Source organism: Micromys minutus (assembly GCF_963924665.1).
Source record: "Micromys minutus genome assembly, chromosome: 9".
Taxonomy (NCBI): domain Eukaryota; kingdom Metazoa; phylum Chordata; class Mammalia; order Rodentia; family Muridae; genus Micromys; species Micromys minutus.
The window spans coordinates 17,075,281-17,100,614 of record NC_137978.1 but is presented as its reverse complement, the minus strand read 5'-3'; the positions used below and the strand labels follow the sequence as shown (position 1 = coordinate 17,100,614).

General features: G+C 42.3%; 1 protein-coding gene across 1 annotated transcript in view; it reads left to right on the top strand.

Moving 5' to 3' along the window:
• Positions 1-25,334, top strand: part of FOCAD (focadhesin) — a 251,644-nt gene that overhangs the window by 27,255 nt on the left and 199,055 nt on the right. Inside the window, exons 4-6 of the mRNA XM_080921861.1 lie at positions 3,354-3,458; positions 19,561-19,662; positions 23,924-24,128. Of these exons, the coding sequence (XP_080777987.1) occupies positions 3,354-3,458; positions 19,561-19,662; positions 23,924-24,128 (412 nt within the window). The remainder of the gene's footprint in view (positions 1-3,353; positions 3,459-19,560; positions 19,663-23,923; positions 24,129-25,334) is intronic.

The following is a 25,334-nucleotide window of genomic DNA, read 5'->3' as shown; positions in this document are numbered from 1 at the left end:
TTAAGTGGTGTGTAATCCTTATGAATGATCTATGCTGTGCTTGGCCAGAGGTGAGGTTCCCAGACATGCTAGGCACGTGCTCATCACAGCAGTGATACCTCCAAGTTCCATCATGTAGGATGAGGCAGAGTGCCATCCTCAGACCTGGCTTATTATCTGCAGTGAGTTTGTGCGTGTGGAAGAGTCAGATTCCAGGGAAACTCTGAGGAGACCTTGTGACTTTGAGTCACTCAGCAACTGTAGCTGGACAAATCCTAACTATTGTAGGTTCTCCAGCTGTTGATAGTCCAGCTGCAGTTTCCATGGTGAAATCTCTGGGTGTTTGTAAAGGACAATGCTGCATGGAAGGACAACTCTTTGTGGTCCTGGTTCTTCACAGGATAGCCCCTTAGTTCTGAATAAGTAAGGGAACAGATAGTTTAGTGTTGTGATACCCAGATAGCTCCCTTCTAAGGAATAGAGGTCTGGATATTTAGAATAGCAGTCAGCAAGATGGTTGGAAGAATCTCAGTGATCCCAGTGGACAGAAGCAGCCCCCAGGAGGTGCCCATGAACTCGTCTGAGACAGTTATTGTGAGTTTAGACTTTTTTCTTGGCCTCTCTGGGGGTGAGCAAGCTCTAGGATTGTGGCCCATACCCTTGCAGATGCCCATCTCACCAAGAAAAGGATTGAGCGTTGGTCAGCAGTCATGGAACTGCAAACAGCTTTGCAAAGCAGCCGGTGAGGAAACATCTTTGTGCCTTGGGGATCATCCTGCACCCCCTACTGCTGTGTCAAGGCAAGCAGGACACCCTCATATTTGTGTGCTCTGAGCAGACCCTGTGACTGGCCTGTGGGTTCCCTAGACCTGTCATCATCACCTGCTCCATCACTGTCAAAGAAGGTTCAGATGCAGTCCATTTCACATTGGAATGACAGGCTCTTGGTGTGGGTCTGTGGCCTTGGCCTTCTTTTCTCTACCCACCCCCACCCCCAGTTGTGTATCAAACTGTGTTAGCATAAAGTATTTCCAGCAGCTTTCTCTTATAAAATATAATATACTATGTGCACCATAAAATTTTTTATATACTATAAAAATTTCTCTGCTTAATTTTATTGGGTCACAGTGGGATTAACTGGTCATTTGGTTGCATGAGGTAAAGTACCATGAAACTGTCACGATCATTAAGGGGGATGAGAGCAAAGCTAATCTTTGACAGCTATCCAAGAACATACATAGAAGTGGGTTTGCCAATTCATGTGCATGTCAGAGGCAGGATTGCTCTTACTGTATTGCTCTCCACATTGTCGTTTTCCACTTTATCCTTTTGAGATACGAGTCTTTCACTGAGCCTACCTATGCTCTACACTTCTCTTAGCCCAGACTTGCTGACATGCTTTGCTGTGTCCACCCACTATGTGGGGGTCTAGGAACTAAGACTCAGTTCCCACGGATTGCCAGGAAAGAACATCATACGTGAGAGACTCCGTACACATATGATCTATGTCACAAAAGGTTCATCGGTGACTCTGTACTTGCATGGGCATGTAAGAGGATTCATATGAAAGGGGAAAACTACTATTGAAATACTATGGAAAATTCTTCAGTTGGAAGGGAAATGGTGACAGTCCCAGAAGAATCTGCTTAGGAAGTAAATTTTAGCACTGTCAGCAACAGTGCTGTGAAGTAGAAATATAACATGAGCTGTGCATCTGAGTTAAAAATGGTGCTCACATTTTCTCATAGTTGGGGATGCAGAGATGGCTTGGTGGTTAGGAACACTGGCTGTCCTTCCGTAGGACCCAACTTTGATTCTTAGCACCCACATCAGGTAACTCATAACTACCTGTAACTCCAGCTCCAGGGGAATCGAATGTCTTTAGCCCCCACAGGCATGCACACACACAAATAAAAATAAAATAAATTTACATTTCTTTTTTGGTAACTAGATTTAGAAAAAGTAAAAAAAGAAAATCTAACGGTACTAATTTAATAATGAACTTTATGTAACCCCAAATATCAAAATACTATTCTAACATGCACTCATATTTTATGTTCTTTATGATTTATTTTTTTCTGAGATGGGGTTTCTCTGTATAGCCTTGGCTGCCCTGGAACTCCATTTGTAGACCAGCTAGCCTTGACCTCACAGAGGTCCTCCTACCTCTGTCTCCTGAGTGCTGTGATTAAAGTTGTGCACCACCTATGCCCAGATACTTCTGAGTATTTTAAATACAAAAATATTTTTGTGTGTATGAGTGTTTTTGCATGCACAATATCTGTGTACCACATGCATTGCTGCTGCTCACAGAGGCCAGGAAAGGTACTGGGTCCCTGGAATTGGAGTTACAGATGTTACATGTGTGCTGGGAATCGAACTTAAGTACATGCAGCACGTCTGGGTTTGGACAAACCACATTACCTGTATGCCCAGTAGCCAAGTAATGGCCATGGCTGTTGAGTGCCATTGTATAATGTGTAGTTAAATCCTTTGTCAGATGTAAAAATTTAAATGCTATAAAAATGTACAATTAGTCACAGCTCATGTAAACGCCAAAACCACGGGAAGCTTCCCTGATGCTGAGGTTAGTGCTGATGGAATGCCCTCTGTTCCCTATGGTATGGTCAGTAATGCTGTGCACCTAGAAAGCTTAGCCTACAGTTCTTGTTCAAGGTTAGCAAACATGAGTTTTAAGTCACTTAAAAATCACTAAACCATTTTTTATGTCTAAGACTTTTTTTTTTCTAGTTTGTAAGGGAGACTTATTTTAAAAAGTACTTATTTTTCTTTTTGAGTTTTTTTTCTTATAGAATAACAAAAAAAAAAACTTTAAAGTGTAATTCCTCTTTTTATTAATTCTCTTTTGATTGAATGGCTTTTGTTTTGCTTTAATCGGTCCCCTGGCCTGCTCTTTTGAGTGGTTGATCCATTTCATATGTCTAGTTATTTTTCATGGTCCACTAATATTTATAAATGACTTGATCATTTATTCCGGGTAACTGATGTGGTCACTGACTTGAATTATGTGGTCTAATGTTTGCTTTTTTCTCTGATTGATTTCCCCCACGTGTATGTAGGGAGGTGATTGATAGCTGGTTTAATTCTTTGGCCATGTTTCCCTTTTTCATACATGATCTTGGCTATGCTGAGAGGAGAGCTGAGACACTGTTCAGTGTGGGTGGCAGGCGTTCAGTGGTTAGGGAGGGTGAGATCTAGGGAGGTCTAGCTCGTTAGAGTGCTTGGCTAGTGTGTGTGAGGTTCTTATTTCAGTATCTCAGTCTGGAGAAGGATAAACAGGATTAAGCACCTGCTTAGCTTATTCATTTTAAGTCTGGAACATTTAGCATGTTGTTATATATTTCTTTTTACAGGAATATGTCTGGTTTGGTAAAAGCCCTTATGAAACTATTACAAATGCAAGCACTGAGGGAAGGACAAAGTGGGGCAAAGGACATTCGGGATATATATTCTATCAGGTAAGTCTTTGTACTGTGGTTTGTGTTATTTGATTTCAATTAAAAATTACATCGATCGTGTGCATGCATGAGTGTGAGTGCACAGGTGTGAGTGTGCATATGTTTGAGTGTGCACCTGTAGGAATGTGCACGATTGTGTGTATGTGAGTATGTGCATGTGTAGAAGCTGAGATAACTTTTGGGAGTCATTCTTTCCTTCTGCTATGTGGGCCCACGTAACCAAGTCAGGTCATGAGGCTTGGCATCAGAGAATTTACTACTGAGCTATTGTGCTGTCCTTTCCTCTCTACTTAAAGGAATTTTCACATCATTAGCTACATTATGAATAAGATATATTTCCTTAAGATTTGGCTTTTAAACCAGAAGGATATGCATACAGTCATGGTGGGCTTTATTCCTCAGGAAGCGACTGTTTCAAAGACAAAGAGGAGTGTTCCTCTTTCTCCACATCCTTGCCAGCATCTGCTGTCACCTGGGTTTTTGATCTTAGCCATTCTGACTGGTGTGAGGTGGAATCTCAGGGTTGTTTTGATTTGCATTTTCCTGATGACTATCGATGTTGATGTTGAACATTTCTTTAGGTGCTTCTCAGCCATATGATATTCCTCAGTTGAGAATTCTTTGTTTAGTTAGCTCTGTACCCCATTTTTAAATAGGGTTATTTGGTTCTCTGGAGTCTAACTTCTTGAGTTCTTTGTATATATTGTATATTAGCCCTCTATCAGATGTAGGATTGGTAAAGATCTTTTCCCAATCTGTTGGTTGCTGTTTTGACCTCTTGACAGTGTCCTTTGCCTTACAGAAGCTTTGCAATTTCATCAGGTCCATTTGTCTATTTTTTACCTTAGGGCATAAGCCATTGGTGTTCTGTTTAGGAATTTTTTTCCTGTGTGCATGTGTTTGAGGCTCTTCCTCATTTTCTGTTCTATTAGTTTCGGTGTGCCTGGTTTTATGTAGGGGTCTTTGATCTACTTGGACTTGAGATTTGTATTGTTTTGGGGACTGCAAGCTTGTAAAACCATACTGGAAATCAGTCTGGTGGTTCCTCAGACAATTGGACAAAGTGCGACCTGAAGACCCAGCTATACCACTCTTGTGCATATACCCAAAAGATGCTCTAACATATAACAAGGACACATGCTCCACTATGTTCATAGCAGCCTTATTTATAATATTCAGAATCTGGAAAGAACCCAGATGTCCCTCAACAGAGGCATGGATGGATACAGAAAATGTGGTGCATTTACACAATGGATTACTACTCATTTATTAAAAACAATGACTTCATGAAATTCGGAGGAAAATGGATAGAACTAGAAAATATCATCCTGAGTGAGGTAACCCAGGCACTAAAGAACACACATGGTATGCACTCACTGATAAGTAGATATTAAGCAAAAAGCTCAGTATACCCATGATACGATTCACAGACCATATGAAGTACAAGAATATGGAAGAATCAAGTGTGGATCCTTCAGTCCTTCTTAGAAGGGGGAACAAAAACTTACAGGAAGTAGAGGGTGAGAGGGACTTGGGAGGAAGAGAGGAATGTATGAGGAAAGAAGGTGGCAGGATCAGGTATGGGAGGAAATGGGTATGACATTCAGAGGGTCAGAAATTTGAACGGAGGTGTGTAGCAATGGGGGATGGGGAGCTGGGGGATGGGGAGCTGGGGGATGGGGAGCTGGGGGATGGGGAGCTGGGGGATGGGGAGCTGGGGGATGGGGAGCTGGGGGATGGGGAGCTGGGGGATGGGGAGCTGGGGGATGGGGAGCTGGGGGATGGGGAGCTGGGGGATGGGGAGCTGGGGATAGACACCAGAAAGTCCCAGATGCCAGGAACACAAGAGGCTTCTAGGACCCAGCAGGGATGAAATTAGCTGAAATGCCCACCAATGGGGAAGGGAAACCTCTAGAGACCATATCCAGAGGTTAGGCAAGGCCTAAATAGGACCACCCACTCATCTCTAAATTCTTAACCCAGAAGGGCTCCTGTGTAAAAATAAGGGGACAAAGTGCAGAGCAGAGACTGAAGGAAAGGCCATCCAGTGACTGTCCCATCTGGGGATCCATCCCATACACAAATACCAACCCCAGACACTATTGTAGATGCCAAGAAGTGCATGCAGACAGGAGCCTGGTATAGCTGTCTCCTGAGAGGCTGTGCCAGAGCCTGACAAATAGAGTTGGAGGCTCACCATTGGACTGAGCACATGAACCCCAGTGGAGTTAGAGAAAGGACTGAAGAAGCTGAAGGGGTTGCAACCCCATAGGAAGAACAACAATATCAACCAACCAAAGAGTACACATGGATGGATCCTTGGTTCCAGCCACATATGTAGCAGATGATGGCATTGTTAGGCATCCTTAGGAGGAGTAGCCCTTGGTCCTGTGAGGGCTTGATTTCTCCAGTGTAGGGGGATGCCAAGGTGGTATGTTAGGAGTGGATGGGGGAGCACCCTCACAGAAACAAGGGCAGGGGGGACGGGAGAGGGGTTCCAGAGGGGAAGCAAGGAAAGGGGATGACGTATGAAATGCAAAACACAAAATATCCAATAAAATATAATTACAACAAACAAAAAACCAAAACAGAACATTGAGGAATGGTAGAGTTGAATGTATGCTGAGTATCACCAGTTGCTTCTTTGGAAACAGAATATTTTACTCAAAATTGAAGCGGCTTTTTTCCCCCTTTTCTTCTTTTCTTTTTTTGCTTTATAATAAATAACTGTTACCAGGTGCGTAATCTCAGCACTTGTTAGGGTAGATGTGGAAGGATCAACACTACTGAATACGGGAGACCTGACTCACCAACAAAAAGGCGCTACTGTTCTCTCTCAGAACTTTGGAATGAAGAGCTCATTGAGCAAATATTTCTAAAGCACAGGGCTGTGTGTGGGGCAGGAAGGCCAGCTTCTTCACTATGGAATGTAATAGGAGGCACTTGTTTGTAAGGTCAAGGTCTAGTGCTTTCTCCTTGTAGTCTGCAGAATGTGATAAGGTAGAGCTACTTTCAAAAGAAAATACAGAGCAGTATCTACAGAATACACTGGCTTTTGTGGGAGCTTTTCTTGTAAGGAGGGCATCCTACCCAGTTTGTGATGATGTCACTCAGCGCCACAAAGCTATTTCTGGATGGAAGGGCTCCCAGCAAAGCACCCAGAAGATGTGTTTCACTAGTTCATGTGGTCTTAGAAATTTGATATAGCAATTTTTTTAATATAGTTTCAAAGAATGAGGGTGTAGGGGTTGGCTTAGATTGGGGTGGGGATGCTTACCTGGCCTGTGGTGATTTGGAGCTCACTGCACCTGTAGTTTAGAGTCGGCCTTGGCCATAAGCCCCATGGGTCTTGTTTCTGGACCAATGTTGCCTGCTGATCCCTCTGCTTGTGGTGCTTTCTGATTGGTCAGTGAGCGCTGTCTGGTCCTGTGTTGTTAATGCTGCCTGTGGTCTGTCTCATTTTTGTGAGTGTATTATCTAGGGCTTCTTAGGCTATTTTAAAAAACAGGGTCAGATAGTATTTTATCTATTTTTCTTGGCATGTTTTTCAGTAATTTCACATATATATATATATATATATATATATATATATATATATATATATATATATATATATATATATTTGTAGCCCTGGCTGGCCTCCAACTCACAGGGATCCATCTTCCTCTGCCTCCCAGGTGCTGAGATTAAAGGCATAGACCACCACACCCAGCCTCAGTGAAAATATTGTAGGAATTTGTAGTGTATGGGACAACTTTTCCAAATAGATAAATCAGCCCCTCTCATCTCTTTGTCCTCCCTTTCCTCTTTTCCTCTCTCTTTCCCTTTGCTTCTTCCTTTCAGCATAATAGTAATGCAGGGTTTTTAATGCAGGATGTTAACTCACAGTCTCCTTTTCCTCTTCCCTCCAGCAGAACTGGTCTGACAAGTCACCGAGCGGACCTTAGTATTTCTGGAGAGGTGCTTGTCCTGCCCCATGTTTACAAGCAATTCAGAAATTTGGTCTAAATTTTTAGGATAGAAAACAATACCATTTCATTTTTGTCCCATGATTTATTCATGCTTTATAGAGAATCTTCTAAGGGTTTTAATCATTCTGCATGACAGTTTTATTGAGGTATAATTCACAGGTCACGTGAGGGACACATTTAAACTGCACAGTTCCGTGGTTTCCATCCACAGTTATGCAATTTTCACCATAGTTAAATTTAGAACATTTTTTCCTCCCCCAAAGAAATTCCTCACCCCATTAGCAGTCAGTTCATATTTCCCTCCTACCCAGGAGGGTATTTTAAATCTTTGGTTCTCAGTATTGCCTGCTCATCAGAACCACCTGGGTATGCTTTAAGAGAAACAAATGTGACACCATCCAAATACTTCACAGGACCCGACTTGGTGCTAGGAGCCCTGCTCCTCTTTAAAATGCTCCCAGGTGGATCTGGTTCTCAGTGAACACACAAGGCCGTTGGCTGCTGTCTGCTGGCGCACAATAGTTGTCCTGGATCTGTGCGTGAGTCTAAGGTGGATGCCAGAGATCTGACAAGCATCCAGGTGATGCTGCTACTTCTCTCCCGCCCTCAGCAAGGAGCAGAGCCACTGTAGCATGAGCAGCACCCGGGAACTTGGCAGGAGGCATCTGTGTGGGCTGCACTGCAGGCTACTTAAATCAGAGCCTGTATTTAGGAAGATATTTGTAGGTAACTCAATGGCTCATTAATGTTCAAGAAGTATATGTTTAGAACCATGCTATTATACTGGAACAGTATGTTATTCTCATTTTCATGTTGATTGTCTTTACAGCGTGCTACTGACTTCACCCATCTGTCTCGTCTCACCCGCTGCTCCTTCTAGAATTCATTTGGTCTTATTACTGGTTCTCCTAACCACAGTCTTATTTCCACAATGGGTAAGGTTCAAGGTGTGACTAGGGAGCCCCGGTAGGGAATTAAGGAGAAATAGATATGTGCGGTTTGCCTTGAAATAAGGTGACACACTAAGAGGTCCAAACCAATCACCCGAGTTGGCATAAATCTGGTAATGTTTACGGAGAGCCCTTATGCGAATGGCTGTTCGGTATTATAAATCTGTAGAGTGTAATCGAGTGTATTAGAGTCTGCATTTCCCCCAGAGGGGATTGTGATGGCAGGAGTAGGGGGAAGGTACGTCTGGAGCACAGATTCCCCTCAAGAGAGCTATGATTACCTGAGTCAGCCATCAAGTTGTCATGCTGTTTTAGAGCCTTCCTCGCTCTGTGCTGGTTCGTAGCATCAACCCACCCCGCAGTGGCAGCTGGTGAGAGTGGGGTGTAATGCCTGAAAGAACTGTGAGAGTCTTAGAACATCACCGAGAGGCATGGGGTTAATTTAAAGTCATGTGGCACATAACTGGCTTTTTGTATGTGGAGATTAACTGTATTTTTCATGGTGTTAAGGACTTTGCCAATATATAGTTGTGTTTTAAAAACGTTTGCCCTTTAGTTCAAATGGCTGATTAATTTGATTCATAGTAACATAGAATGCATGGCTGTTTTATCTGTATCCCTGGAATGGCCTATGACATGCAGGTGTGAGAGAGTGTGTGAGAGAGAATATGTCAGGACAAGGGGCCCTAGTGAAGCTCTTCCTTCTGGTGTGCCCAGAGTTCGGAGGTTCTCAAAGTCTGTAAGAATAAAGACTTGAGATGCTTAGAACCATTGATTCTCAGTGTTGCTTGCCAGAGAGCTTCATTCATCCCATAGTTTTCCATGACTTGGGAGTCAGCGTGCTCACCTAGTTGCTTTCTGATATGGATGCAAGTCATTCTGTGTCTCACTCTTACAGGATCTTTCTTCAGCTCCAAGAACTGGATGGGATAGAGAGGTGTGTTGAATGGTTTAGGTCTACCCCCTTTCTTCTCTATAACAGCATCAAGGAACCAAGTTTGTCTTGCTGTGTTAGCCATCTATAATGGAGAAGCTAGGAGCAGAACCACAGGATGATTCTAAAGACAAACCAAGCCAAAGAGAGCAAGCATATATGTCACCAATTCATTCAGTGACTTAATTCCATGGCTGTATTGCATGCTAGTGCCTTCAGATGGTAGGAGTGTGGTTGGGGGGAGCAGGAAAGGAAGAGAGTCCTAAATACACTCTTGGAGACCCGCACAGGCTGTCAGGGCTTCCTATGCATAAGGAGTTTATCCTCAGAGTTTTCCATATGCAGTTTTGCAACCTGGGCCCAAAGCACACACTTGTGTTGGGATTTGAGTGTAGTTGATTACTGATTGTGCTTAGAGAAAAAGCTGGATTAGCATTATTGTTGATGAAGTTGATCTTGTCCCTTCTCGAACATCCTTCTTTATCTTCCTGGCTTGATCAAGATTGGGTGGCTGTATTTTAATAGGACTGCAACTGTTGCTGCTGTCAGGGATGGGAGTAACTGGGAGAAAAAGTCAGTAATTTGGTTTGTAGTTAGCTCAGGAGCTTTAACCAAATGGATGATGCCAAACATTTAAGTCCCACTGCAGCTGTGCCTTCACACCCTCTAAGGAACTTCTCAGAACACCTGTAACTGAACAAGACTTAGAATGACCGTGGGCCAGCCTAAGGCCCTGGTTCTGTTCAGTTTCCTGTGTAACGCCTGTGAACAGGTCTTGTGGAGAGCTGCCGGCCTTGTTACAATGCAGTGGCGGGTGTCAGCCTTGCCAGACCTTCAGATCTTGAAATAAGTGGAAAGTTTCTACATGAATCCTCCTGATAAGTGCTGGTGGCCACTCCCACTGTTGTAAAGTATGAGGTTGGCAGACACAAGGAGTCTGCTCTCAAGGATACAGTCTGACCTGCTCTAGGAACTGTTTTCCAGAACTTCCAAAATGCATTTCTACTTGTCAACAAATTTTAAATTAATTACCACATTATTCATTTTATTGCTATTAAGGCATCTTTTAGTTTATACTTTCTTTTCCCTTTGTTGGGTCTGAATTGTTGGCTGCAAGTGTGACTTTGATTTGTCAATTATTAGAGGCTAGTTTTCTCAGTTGCTTTGTAATACGGCATTTCTGTGAACTTTCATCTTGTGCTTTGCTTTTAAATTTTTCTCTGCATATTCATATTGTGGCAATCTCTCCCCTCTCAGCAAACGTGAGGAAATAGCTGTGAATTCATGAGCAGTGACTGCTTGTTCCAGAATTTGTGCTTCATTCTGATGTGCCAGACAGTGGCTGACATGTACAAATATCAAATGTTCAGAATCCTATTTGTGGGAAGCTGTACTCTCTGGAGTGAGGGAATATTTAATGACTCTGCAGATGGTGGACTCTGAAGTAGGCGCCGAGGTCAGTAGCACAGGATGGCTGGATCCTAAGCGGATTGAAACTCTGTGCCCTGTGTGTGTGCATGTGAGTGTGTGTGTGTGTGCATGTGAGTGTGTGTGTGTGCATGTGTGTTCGAATGTGCATGTGTTAGGTGAGAGTGTATGTATGTATGTATGTGTGTGTGTATGTGTGCGAGTATGTGAGTGTGTATGTGTGTGTGTGTATGTGTGTGTGTGCATGTGAGTGTGTGTGTGTGCATGTGTGTTCGAATGTGCATGTGTTAGGTGAGAGTGTATGTATGTATGTGTGTGTGTATGTGTATGTGTGCGAATATGTGAGTGTGTGTGTGTGTGTGTGTGTGTGTTGTGAGATCTGTGAGTACAGTAATGTACAAACATTAATTTGGCATGCATGGAGAGGTCAGTCTTCATCTTCCAGCTTGTGTGAAATGGCTTCTCTTGTGGTTTTCTATAATACTTACACCAAACTAGCTCTTGGAAGCCTATGAGTGTTTATGTTTCTGTATCTAATATGTCTCCATAAGAGCACAGAGGTTACAGCTTTATATCGTTCTGGGATCTGAACTCAGGTCCTGAGGCCTTCACAGCAAGTTCTTTATGAACTGAGTCATCCCTCCACCCTAGCTTTAGAATTTCTAACGTAAATTCCATTGTGATTGTTCTGAGATTGCTGTGTGGCGCAGGCCGGTTTGCAGCTGTGATCTCTTGCTTCAGGCTGCAGAGTGCTGGAGTTAGAGGTGTGTGTCATCATACCTGGCTGAAGTTTACAATGTTTTTTAGTGCTTCTTTTTTTTTTTTTTATTGAGACATAATTTATATGCTATAAAGTTCTTTTAAGGTGCTTGAGCAAGTGAATTTTATTAAAGATCATTAAATTATATAACTTCCATTGCTAGTTTCTGAACATCTCCCCTAAAGGAAGCCCCATGTCCAAGGTCATTTATTCCCACCTGTCCCTGGAGAACACTACTACTTGGTTTGCACATTCTAGAAATTGTCATGATGGAAACATAGAGTGTGTGGCTTTGTGTGTGTGGCTTTGTGTGTGTGGCTTTTTGGCATAATGTTTATAGGATTTCATCCATGTTGTAGCATGTACCAGTGCTTTATTCCCTTCGTCGAATGCATGCGTATGCCACATTTTATTTATCTCATATTGTTTTTGTCATTAAGAAGTGAATTTTTAGTCTTTTGGCTTTTATGTTTATTCTGAAGGTAACTACTTAAAAAAGTTATTAAAAATAAATCTACCTTGGTCTTTATCACTGGTGAGGATACTCAAGGAACCAGTATTTTAGGTGAGATCACACCTTAGGTAACCTTTTTAGGGAAGGAGGGAAGGTGTTTACAGCTCTGAAAACAGGTTAGCCAAGGCAAATGCAGTAATCACCTAGATGTATGGTGTGCTTTAATGTGTTGGTTGGCGCTTACCACCAGGATCTTTAAGAGACCTTTTCAGTGTTTGGACTTTGACTTAGGAATGTGTGAACATAGTTTTAAACCTTTTCCATGTAGGTTCAAAGGGCTTCTTGCTCACTTTATGTACAGAGCAGGCAGAAGAAACCCAGAGTGGCACTGTCACTTCTACCTCTGAACAAGCCCAGTGGAACTGAGGCAAACAAAAGCAAAAACAAAACAGGAAGCCAGGCAGCACTGGGGTGAGCTCAGGATGCAATGCCCTACAGGGCTCTCTGCTTCTCTGCAGTCTGATTCCTCTGTCTGCGTGAATGTTCTGCTTCTGACTTCATCCTTCCCTTTTCTCTTCATACAACGAATGTCTGTGTTGGTGGGTTTTTTTTTTTTTTAATTAATGTTTCTAATCACTGGGATTGACAGTCGTACCTAAAGAATAAGTTTATATATATTATTCATCGTTAGCCAGAAATCATCCCTAGGAAATGTGCAAAAGTTTCTAAATATAGATATTGATACAGAAACTGCCACGGTAAGTTAAAAACTGTCTGAGACACAAAAGTCATCCCAGCTTTTTTTTGTAGCTTACTTATCTTGCACGGTCATGGCATGTAACTGAATACAAGCAAGACCATAGATCCAGAAGCACCTATCCCGTCCCTGTGTCCATCCCCAAGGCATCATAGTCTTCTTAAAAGATAACTTTGCATTAAAAGTCTCATCCTCAAAGAGTAACCCTAGGGAAGGGTGCATGTGAGGACAGAGTAAGGAGTGTACTTAATACAAACCTTATATACTCCTTACCTGCCTGACAGACCTAAGGAAAGATATAATCTGTCAAAAATGTCCAGACCGAAGCACTGTTACTCCGGTTCTTTCCTGAGGCCCTCCTATGGAAAGCCCACAAATACACGTGTTCTCAAATTATCTTACTCAGTGGTTTATACTTACTGCTAATTTCTCTGTTCGAATCATTTTCTCTTTTGTGGTAATATCCATCTTGTAATCCTCATAACATTTTCTTATTATACATCTTTTAACTTATCTGCAGAGATAAGGAAAAAGAAATAAGCCCAGCTTCTTGCCAGCACTTTCCAATCAAGATTCCGAGCAGGTAGAGAAACGCTCTTAAAATGCACATTTGATGGAGTAAGTGCTGTGCGTGGCTGGCTCGCAAAGCCCCAGGGTCACAGCTGCGTATTCGGAAATGCACGTTGACGTGCAGGCATTGTTTCTCACACTGAAAGCTGCCCAGTGCCAGGCATTGAATTCACCATGTAAATCAAATCACAGCCTTCTGATGCTCAGAGATGAAGCGAAAGGTTGAGGTGACCGGAAGGTTACAGATAACTTTTGCTTCCTGATTTAACTGCCACACAGCTAATTTTTTTTATTCCCTCATTTCTATTAAGATTGATGCATTTATTCTTGTAAAGGTGACTGTGGTTGCAAACCTTATTTTATCATCGCCTCCATGATAGTCTGGTGAAACAGTGCATGTATTTTTCTCCTTTCCCCTGCTCCCTAATTTAAGATGCACACAGTGCTCTCCACTGTCAGTAATACTAGGGAGAGGTGGGGAGCGAAGAAATATTTGCATCCAAGTCTGCAGGCTTCTTCACAGTCCCCATCCCCCACTCCGAACAGGACAGACTCTGGAACAAAAATTGATTTTTCATGATCTTCTATATTCCTTCAGTTATGAGTGTATAAATCAAGCAGTTTGAGTTTTAAAAGACAACCAGGGGCCATGTTTGGTGTGTGTATGTGTGTGTGTGTGTGTAATTATATTCATTTTAGAAGTGCATTTGACACAGTGGGGAACAGAAAACGATCAAGACAGAGACCCAACTTTTAGGCCGACTGTGCTCTCACACATATAGTCACCCTGGCTACTGTTGTTGGGGCTCTTCTGTTTGTTAGATATTTTGTTATATACTTAGAATATCAGTAAATATGCTTGCATGTCACAAAGTAGGGAACTGCCAAAGAATGTTCAATATACTGGTTCACGTGGCGAGTCAAAGGAAAACCAAGGCACACTAAGAGATTTACAGACCCTGGAGGACAATGGAGGGTGACCTGCTTGTCTGATTTGTATTGATTTTGATCTTTAGAAATGATGTTATTCTCCTTTAAGGAGAAAGCAGATCTATAGGCCATCTCAGGAGCTAGATAATTCCAATTTAATCATCTTCTGGACACAGCACTTTACTTTCGTAGGAAGCAGACACTACAGGATGGTTTTGCTCTCTGAGATAAAAATAGGCGAGGCCTTCGGTTTCACAGACATTGGCCTTAGAGCCATTCAAGCTTGTCATATAGTCACAGATGGGAGCGCCATCTTTGTGGCTCGCTGCCTTTGCAGGGCTTGATTGTACCCTGTGCATCTCTGCCTGGGCTTTATAATGTGCGTGTGGGTTATACATCTCTTGCTGTTAGCTTTCTAGCCTGAGCTTATTTTACAGACGAAGGAATGTTGGTCAAGAGAGGCTAATTCTCTTGCCAGAGATCTCATGGAGAATGTAAATTTGGAGACAGATGTATAGCTTAGTTGGTAGCGTTCTTGCTTCATATGTACAGGCACTGGGTTTAATCTGCATGGATGGGGCCCTGGGTCTGATCTGCATGGATGGGGCCCTGGGTCTGATCTGCATGGATGGGGCCCTGGGTCTGATCTGCATGGATGGGGCCCTGGGTCTGATCTGCATGGATGGGGCCCTGGGTCTGATCTGCATGGATGGGGCCCTGGGTCTGATCTGCATGGATGGGGCCCTGGGTCTGATCTGCATGGATGGGGCCCTGGGTCTGATCTGCATGGATGGGGCATAGTGGTGCACACCTATTTTCCCAGCACTGGGGAGGCGGAGGCAGGCTATGTAGTGAGTTGGAAACCAGTCTTGGCTACATGAGACTCGACTTATTGGGGGATAATTCTGTGTTCCTTGATCCCACTGTTACATCCTCTGTCTCTGGTTTCAGTTTTATTTGATATAGGGACATGGCTATGTAACAGTAAAAGAGTCATAGTGTCACATGGCCTTTATAAAATCCACTATAGTGATGACAGCAATGGTGGCATCCACACTTGTCTGGATTTTCAAAATGTCCTACTCCGTAGCCACCATTAGTTTTTCAAATGACCTGATTGGTTCGAGGGTCGGCCATACATTTTAAACAAAGGACGGAGTAAATTAACTGTGTAGCTTGAGTAGCAGATTTGAGAATGATTGAATTAATTAATCGATTTATTCTAAGGTTCAGAGTTTCAGTTCCACTCATCCTGATAGAGATCTCATGGAGCAGGAAGAGTGCTGAGGCAGCCATAGTCTGGAAGTCCACAGGTACCTGTGCTCAGTTGCTGCCAGCTACACACCCCCCTACTCCTCCCCCTCTCTCTGTCTCCCCCACCCCCATCTCTCTCAATGACACTTTCAGATTAAAGTTTTGGAGTTTAAATTATGTATCCTTCCAAATGCCTCCAACTTTCTCACTTGAATACATGTTAAAGAGGTTGAATGGCTAACAGACAGCAAGTGAAAGGAAGAAAGAAAAACTTTGAATAATCCATAAATTTAATAATCAAATCTTGAATATATCAAGAGCGAATTATACTCAGCCTTATGACATGTTTCATGTTCTAGTTGTAGTATTTTGTGGTAGGATAATAACTTCATTTTCTGTCATACTCAAACGGGCATCTGTATTTTCTAATGGTGTTTACTTTAGGATACGATTTATTTTGTAAAGGAATAATTTTATGTTTTTTTCCCCCATTTTAATCCTTTTCAGTTTTCTTGTGCATCCAGTGCTTACTTTTGTGAAGAGTATTTCCGTAGGAACTGTAAATGCTGGCTGTGATCGATGACATTTGGTTTCGTGTAAGGTGAAGCCTGTTCAGCTCTGTGCTTCACATTGCACTTGCCTGCACCTCAGTTAGTGAGTCTGCAGCAGAGACACTTTTGACCGGCAGTACCTGAGCTCCTGGTGGAGGAAACTGGGTTGCTGCTTATCAGGCTGTGGGGCATAGTTTTGTCCCCACTGTGAGGACTGTCTATGTGACGCGCCAGTGGTGTGGGAGGAAGTCAGTCTCATGCATGATGGCGGTGCAGTTTGTTTAATTAAGACATATCCATCCTATTACTTGAGTGTAAGCCTTGATGCTTTACTTTTTATTTGTATTCACATACCAATCTGATGATTTACATGGGAGAATTTAGCTCTTTGGTTTATTATGTTTAAAAACAAGACTTTGGCAATTATAGTTGATTTTAGGTTATTTGTGTTTAAAAAAGTGTGATACTAGTAATCAGATACTAATCGACAACTGTCCGTATTTTCATTCTCTGAGCCACTTCTTTCAAGGTTATCAGCTTCTTGTAATCAACATCTTTCATTTTTTTTTTTTTTTTTTTTTTTTTTTTTACAGTATTGTCACTTAGAGTATATTCAATTGTCTGGACAAATTAAGTGTCCAGTTCTCTAAATCAGTAATTAATTTGGACCTTTATTCATGTATATTCTACCTCCTCTAATCTTTAGGGATTAAGTTTGGGATGCTAACTGGGATTGGCTGAATCCAATAGCTGGTGAAACAGGCCCTGAGTTTCCTACAGCCAAGTGACTGGTTCCTTACATTCTGAGTGGAACAGGGCTGTGTGAGCGTAAGAGCTGGATGCATATGTGTGTCGTTTCTACCACTGTAAAATGACTGTTTTATTTCTGTTTGAGTTGAACGTGTTTTCAAGGGGGAGATGACCTGTCATTGTTATCTTGTTGGGGTGGGAGAGACAGGAAGAGGGATGAGGATGAGAAGGTGGAGGCAGTGTGGTTTTGAGAGGAAGCAGGAAGAGGAGAGAGGGTAAGTGAAGTAAGGAGATGGTTTCTTTTTGTTTTTTAATTTTTATTTTATGTGCATTGATATTATGTGGGTGCCACATCCTGTAGAACTGGAGTTAAAGACAGTTGTGAGATGCCATGGGGTGCTGGGAATTGAACCCAGGCTCTCTTGAAGAACAGCCGATGCTCTGAACCACTTAGCTGTCTCTCCAAGAGCTGATTTCTTAGAGAAGAGTTGCTCATTATTGTAGGACTTTATGATTGCATAAAAACTTAGCTGTTACCTTATCAGATTTTCTCTTTATATAGGCATGCAGGCTACCCTTAGCTGGAGGGTTAGTGACTGGTCCTATATGAAGCTCCTTTTACCAGCATGCTTCTCAGAAGAGCATATAGGGAAAGTCACTGTCCTTCCTGTTCAAGATCTTATCCTGCTGGGATGTGCTGAGTGGCGTTTAGGATGTGGGAGTATTTGAGCTTCATATCTGTGACAGCCAGGATGGAAGCTGATTCTGGGTAGCTTTACTCGCCAAAGAGTTTGCCATTTATATACATGGTTTTGATGTGAGTTTTGAGGCTTGGTGTAAAAGGTTGGGTAGAACCATTTCTTAGCAAAGGTGGTCATGTGACAGTGAGAAATAGCCTGTGTGTTAATGAGCAGGCTGCTGGCCTGTGAGATGAAGGTAGATTAGCTGGAAATTGTGGAGGACTGTCAGAGTGGTATTTAGCACAAATCTCGAGTGTAACTGTGATAGATCTACTGAAGTTTTTTTCTTTGTAAAAGACAGTATAAAGCCCTACCCTTGACTTCTTCATGGGTTTTTATTTTTATTTTATTTTTTATTTTTTCCCTTAGAGCATCTGTCAGAGTGTGATCTTTGAGTCACCTACAGAGTTTTTCATAGTCACTTAACTATTCCTAGAAACCCCAAGGTAACTGAGGCTAGGCACTTGGGGAGAGCTACTCTCTGACCTGCAGCCGTGGCTGGAATTAGTGCTTTATTGTAGAGCTGTAGTAGGTCTGCCTGCGCTGTGGGGATATGTTTCTCACTTCCTAGGTGAAGATGCTGATATGCTGGAAAACCCACCATGCTTTAAGAGCCAAGAAGCACCAGTGGTGCTGGTACATGCTGGTAGATTGTCTGATTCTGAGTTCAGGCTGGGTTAGACCTTTTCAAGACCACTGAGATGACACTGGATCGGGGTAAAAGCTCTTGCAAGCCTGATGGCCTGAGTTCATTTCTGGAACCCACATAAAACGTCAGATGCGGGAGAGGGGGTCAGTATGCACACACTTGTGTGGAGATGGGAATCGGAGACAGGAGGATTGTCAGGAAGATGCTTGATTGCCGAGCCAGCATGGTGGCTTCTACATGCTCTGTGGTACAATAGACAGACAGACAAACATGTAAAAAGAATCAAGAGGTTGTCCCAAGACGTTTTTCTGTATCTACTTGCTGCCAAGCCTGATGACTTGAGTTCAGTCCCTTGAACCCACATGGTGGAAGGGACCTGACTCCTAAGAGCTCTCCTTTGATTTCCACATTCACTTCACGGTGCCTTTCTCTCCCAAATGCATGAATAAATATAAAGTAAAAAACAAAAAACAAAACCAGAACCTGGTACATTTACAATTATTATTAGGCTTTTGAACTATTGAAAAAAAAAAAAAAAACGTGTTGTGCTTTTTCATTCTTCCCAGAGCCCCATTCTTTGAGACTCCCCCAGATTTCAGATCCTATGCTTAATAAAGACTTCTTAGGTATCTTAATGGAAATAGGCCAAGTAATATAAATTCCTGTACAACAGTGGTTTTAAAGCATTTTCAGTTTGGAAGCTTTCCTATTTGAGACAGGCGGGGTGGGGGGGATATTGTCTTTTCTATTAAATACACTGGAAGACACAGAAGAAGGTAGAAAAATGTGCTGAGAAGGTAGAGATGCCCCAGTGGTAAGAGCACTGGCTGCTCTTGCACAGGGCGGGTTACTCAGTTCCTAGCACTCACATTGAGGCTAACCGGCATCTGTAACTCCAGAGCCAGGGGGTTCAGTGCCATTTTCTGGTCTCCAGACACTGGGTGCGCATGATGCGCAGACATACATAAAATAAAAGTGGAAAAGAAACCGTGAGCAGACGCTACATGTTGCTTACAAGCTAGCCTAAGGTGAGGCAGAGGACAGCTTCCCTGCATGGGAAAGGGAGAAGAGGAGGAATGAGGACACCATGGGGTAGACTGGAGAGAGCTACTGGATTTAGGAGTTGGGCTGAAGTCTGAGCTATTACATTGCACGACCTGTTTTCTAATTTAGACCTCTGAGACTCTGGATCTATTTTCTTTTCAGGAGAAGGATTAGATAAAATGCAGGAAAAGTCAGTTCTCACGAACCCCCCACCCCCAGGTTCAAGAGGTGCTAGTTTTGTGACATTGCAGATCCTGGGACACATCTGTAGCTGGTGTTGGCTTCTTTGCTGCTATATTTGGATAGGGAATGCGTGCTCCTGAGATGACGGCTAACAATGCGTTTTTCTGTGTTTCGTAGAAATCCTCCTCAGCCTTTGATCACCGTGATTGAGCACAGGCCTGATTGCTGGCCACTGCTCCTGCAGCAGCTGACAGCGTTTCTTCAGCAGTGCCCCGCAAGGTAACCTGAAATAGAATGAATGAAGGGCACGGAATGGGGTGTGCTAATTTCAGAGCTGGGTCCGTGTGTTGTTCTCTTTTTAGCTGCTGTGACTCTGAGGTTCTTAAGGAGAAGAAATGTTCTGGAGCTGGCTGTACGTTCTCTCTTCTTTTTAGCAGTCAGAGAACATGATCTGCCAGGCCTGTTGATTGTTGAGCTATCACAAGGGAGTAACTATATCCCTTTGTTGAATTTTATCCCACTATCTCACTAAGTCTGCTGTTTTGAATTTCTCTCTACATTTTGGTCCTTGTCTTTGCTTATTGCCGGTGCTGAGGAGTCGCTGTTTGGTGTCCCCACAAAAAACTTGCAGTTTGATTTGTAACGTTATTAAAATTATTTTATTTATTTATTAATCTTTTTTTAAAAAAAATAGTCCAGACTTAATATTCTTCCTGTTCCACCCTCCGACTGTTCCACATCCCACAATCCTCCCCCCTCCAGGACCTCCCCCAACATATAAATTTATAAGTATATTGTCTTTATGAAATTTCTTTGAATCATTATAAAATTGTTTTAGATTTCTTTGTTACCTTCCCAGTCCATTTAAGAAAATGTGTTCCATGTAGCCTTGGCCAGCTTGGACTTCACTCTGTAGATCAGGCTGGCCTTGAACTCAGTTCTCCTTGTCTCTGACTCCTGGGTTCTACGATTAAATGTATGTGCTTCCATGTTGGCCCTGCCAAAGGTAATTTCAATTATAAATTTTTACTGTGGGATTGGGCTTTTCCAGGTTGAATTGAAAATTTAGATCTAATTTAGGAGCAGTAACTTTTAAGTTGTTTAGAAGGTAATACAGGTAGGTTTTTAAATTTAATAAGAACAGGAACAGTGCTTCACACTTGTGTGACTGAGGCAAATGTAAAGGCAGTTTATTCTTTCCATGTTAGGGTTTATTGATTAAACTAGATACTTAAGTCAGACATCCGGAGTTGTCGATATATCTTCATGCCAGGACTTTGGGCAGCATTCACAGGCAGTTCTTCTTCCTTTATTGAAAGCCTGTGTTGTGATTATACATTCACTTTTAAGGAACTGAAAATTCTGTTCATTAACAACATTGTGCACTTTAGGTTGGGAACTTCATTACAGATGGCCCACATATTTGGAGTAAGAGAAAGTAGGTTATTTTTTATATTCTGGCCCTCTTACTGTTTTGGTTGAATGTAAAAGTACATATTAATGTTGCTTTAATGATTGTGTCATGTAAAATTATTCTTTTTAATATAAAACTGCTTTTGTTAATTAAAAAAAAAGGGTTGTTAACTTAGCACACAGGTTTGAGAACAAGGACCCAGGGAGAACACATTACGTGGCATATTCCAGGCTAACTGAATGTTGCTGGCAGAGGCAGACCTGGAGCCCTATTGTTTGTCTCCATCTTACCTGTTGTGTGCCATGACTTCTTCAGCGGGGAGCACGATTATGGAAGACTTCCGTGCAGATGGAAGTACATTGTGCCACATCTTAAATATTCTTTAACACTTTGGGGTTTGTGTCTTTTGTTTTATTCTCTTTCTGAAATAGCCATGAGTCATCACAGAATTCTGGGAATGCAGAGTATAAAATCAGAAAAAACAATAAGCCAGGGCAGTTTTTAAATGGCACTTTATGGTGAAGGAACCAGAACAATACGATTTCACTTATTTTTAAAAGATGCTTGTATTATCATCATTTATTTTTATAAATAGTAAATAAAATCACTGAATAAAAATGAAATAAGGAATAAGGTTATATCTGGTTTATGCATGCTAATTTTTAATATCTTTAACTTTATGTAATCATGTTAATTGATTGTACATTTCTTTGAAGATGTGCTTGGTACTTGCACACAGTCTTGGTGATAGAGTGGTAAACAGAAGCCTGTGGTCTGTGTCCTCATTTGGATTACAGTTTGGCAAGGGATGTAGATGTTGCACATGCCATGGTCATAAATGGTTGTGCTATAGAATCACGAGATGGTGATCTGACCACAGGCTGCCTGTCAGTAAGGGAAAGGACCCCAGGAAATCATTGTAAAGCCAAGAACTGGGGGATGATAGAAATAAAAGGACCTGGCAGTGGCTGCCCAGGGCTGACTAAAGACCTGAAATGAGCAAATGATTGAATGGGGAGTGAGGCGGGCAGGATAGGCAGAGGCTGAACCATTGACTGATAGGATTCAGCTCACTATCTTGTCACAGAACAGACTGTTTAAGTTAATGATATGGTCAAATCTTTATTCTACATTTGGTGGACATTCTGACATGATGACGTTTTGGGATTAGAAGTTACTGGAATATAATGAATCTAGTTAGATACTAAAGATATGTTGATGCATAATCTTACTCCCTTGACTTGGAAGTTTCTTCGAAGAGGTTATGGGCAACTATTTCATTCATCTCTCAGTTTCTGTAGCTGTATACACACACACACACACACACACTATCTATCTATCTATCTATCTATCTATCTATCTATCTATCTATCTATCTATCTTTATAAGGATCTGGTAAGGATCAAATAAATTTGAACTATAAGTAGAACTACTTCTATATTCTGTAGGTTAACAAAGTAAAAGTAAAGTGGCCTTAATTATTCATGGTGGGTGGCACTAAAATCATCCAGTGTATGCCTCAACTTATGGAAATATTAAAGCACATGCAATATAGAGGTGCTGTTTATTAAAAAAGGAGAAAAGTTAACAACAATCCTTTACCATGGACCTTAGAGACTTGAGCATTTTCTCCCCTAAGTTAAGGGATGTCCTTTGTTCATGAAAGGAACAAGTGGCTTCTCAATGGTACAGAAGACTGCCATAATCACTGTTTTTGTCTCTCGTGTCATCAGTAAGTAAAATAAGCATTAGTTATGCACAGCCAGTATTGTAATACAGTGGGCCTGCTACCAAGATGGCTGCCAAGAGATTCATGATGGCCTGGAGCAGTTCTCAACCTTCCTAATGCTGTGACACTTCAGTACTGTTTCTCATGTTGGGGAACCCCAATGAGAAAATTATTTCATTGCTATTCCGTAACTGTAATTTTGCTATTATTATGAATTGTCATGTATGATTTGATATATGAACCCGTGAAAGGGTCATTTGACCCTCAAAGGTATGGAGAACTGCTGCCCCCAGAGGGTCATGTATAGCATGCTTGATCCGTGTCCTGAAGGAGTAGAGTAGGGTTGTTTTGTACTTTCTAATATTGTTCAGCATGGGCACAGCTTAAAAATGTATCAGCATGAAAAAGGAAACTATAGAATACTATAAATGCAAGCTGTCACAATAATAGGATGATTGTATGGATACACACACACACACACACACACACACACACACACACACACACATATATATACTTACCTACAAAATATTTGTACAGGTGCATGTTTGTGTGATACCCCTGGAGAAATAGATCCTGATAGCTGTAATTCTAATAAATGTTCCCAGATGGTTCTGATATTCACCATTAGCTGGTTTTGGGGTGTTACTACTATTCTAATATGAGAGACATGTTTTTTAGTCCTGGGAATCTGTTAGTGCATCTTGCTCCTGAGTCAGTCCCTTCACTGGACAAGGGCTGTTTAGTCAAGATCTCATTAGGTCAGAGCATCTTCAAAAGCTACTTGCTGCTGTCTGTGGCTGTTTGCGATGTGCCACAAAGTGGCCAATGTGTGCCACTTACCGCTTGATGGTGGAAGGAGAATTCCTGGGAGGAAACTATGTCTGCAAAGATGGGGCTATAGTACCGTGCACAGGTTGGAATGTTACCGGGCCAGAGTCCAATTACAGTTTATTGTGAGCTCTACATTTCTTGTCCAGTTTTGTTTTGGCTCTAACAGCCAGTAACAGAAACCTTTTGGAATTTGTTAACTGGCTTCCACCATCTCCAAAGCTAAAAGTTTCACCTCACTGCAGCATCTGAGGACTATAGGAAAGATTCTCCCACCCCCAGCCCCCACCACTGCCTCACTGATTTGTACCAGTGCATTTTAAAAATGACTTAAGTTTAAAAATTTTTTTTTTGGTTCTATTATTATATAAACTGGGAACATGTTTCCTTGTTGGAGCTCCCAGCCTCTTATTTGGGAGACCTAAATGTGTATTTCTGGGTCACAGTCATACCATATCACTCCAGAGTAAATCTTGTCTTTTATCCCCTTGAGGTGAGAGCTGTTTCTTCCAGTGACATTAGCATATTCCACTCAGTGACTGACTGACATGTTCCATGATTTGCAGGTCGGAAGCTTCATGTGTTCAAATAATGGCGCCATTTCTGTGGTATCTCTACTGTGAACCATCCCAGTTACAAGAATATGCTCAGCTCCGGCTGTCCCTGCTCAAAGTCTTACTTCAGCCCAGATGTGTTTGTGAGGAAGCCCAGCCGTCAGTGTTGGAGCAGCAGATCCTTCAGCTGTGCTGTGACATGGTCCCGTGCTTGCAGGTACAGACCCTCGCTTCTCATCTTCCTTCTGGACTCGGCCAGTGAGCGTCGACTGTTGCTTCACACATGCTAGTTCTTGATCCTAGGTGATTGATTGGACAAACTTGGGAGACTGTGTAGAAGTGTTGGCACTAAATATGTCCAGATACAATAGTATGTCCAGTGTTCCCTGAAGCAGGAATCAGTACCACCTATTTTGAGATTAGTAGCAATGAAAGGTCCTTTAAGAATCTTTAGAGAAGAGGATCTTTGATCTCTTTGTGCTGGATACTAAGAAGCAGAAGAAAAACAGAACAGAATAAACTAAAACAGCTCCAGCAAAGTGAAACAAACAGTGTGCCGGTGAGGAGGCACAACTCAGCCTGTTGAGTGCCACATTTGAGTTTCCCCTATTCCTCTTGCCCTTGCTGCTAGGAAAGGCGCAGTGCAAGAAGGAAGTTAATTTGCTGCTTGTCACAATTCTTTGTCGATGGCGGGTCACGGTGTAGAGCGTTATGAGTAAGGTGCCAAGGGAGTTGAGAGGGAAAGAGGAATTTTAGTTTCCGTCTTTATGGCTGTGGATTAAAAAGCACACAGTTGCCAGTGCGCTGGGATTCTAGTGCAGTGTGGCAGGCCAGCCCAGTGCACGAGCAAGGTCTGGCCATTGGTGGGATCTGGGCGCCATGCCGCTTGGCCGATGGAAGGAATCTGAGGATGTAGTTCAGAGTGATCGCGTTGGGTCACAGATGACCTGTTTTAAGTCTGTATTAGCAAGGAGTTGACTGCAGTGACTCCTTCCTCTGTGGCTCATAAATGTGCTTTCCTGTAATCAAGGCCAAGAAAAGTTAATTAAAATCAATTCTCCAGTGGCTTCTCTAAAGCTTTTGTTTTGTGTGGGCAATAAAGCAAACGCAGGCAGAAGGTCTTCAGCAGGGGCAGTTTCCGACCGACCGTGCCTTTACTGCCAAATCCTGAGCCGTTCGGTAAATGTTTGCTTTCTTCCTTAGAAGCTTAGATGCTTGTGGAGGCACACTGTGGAGTGGTTTTGGGACACCCTGTCTTTTTAGTGATACAGGTGAAAGGAAAAGGGAAGTGCCAGATTTAGCCATGTAAGAAATCTGTTTTATTAAGAGAGAGAATGAGAACGAGGAGCCCTAGAGGCTGTGTAATCTACTTCCCCGTTTGTAGAGGTATTTCTTATATCCCTTAAACAGTGAACACCCAAGC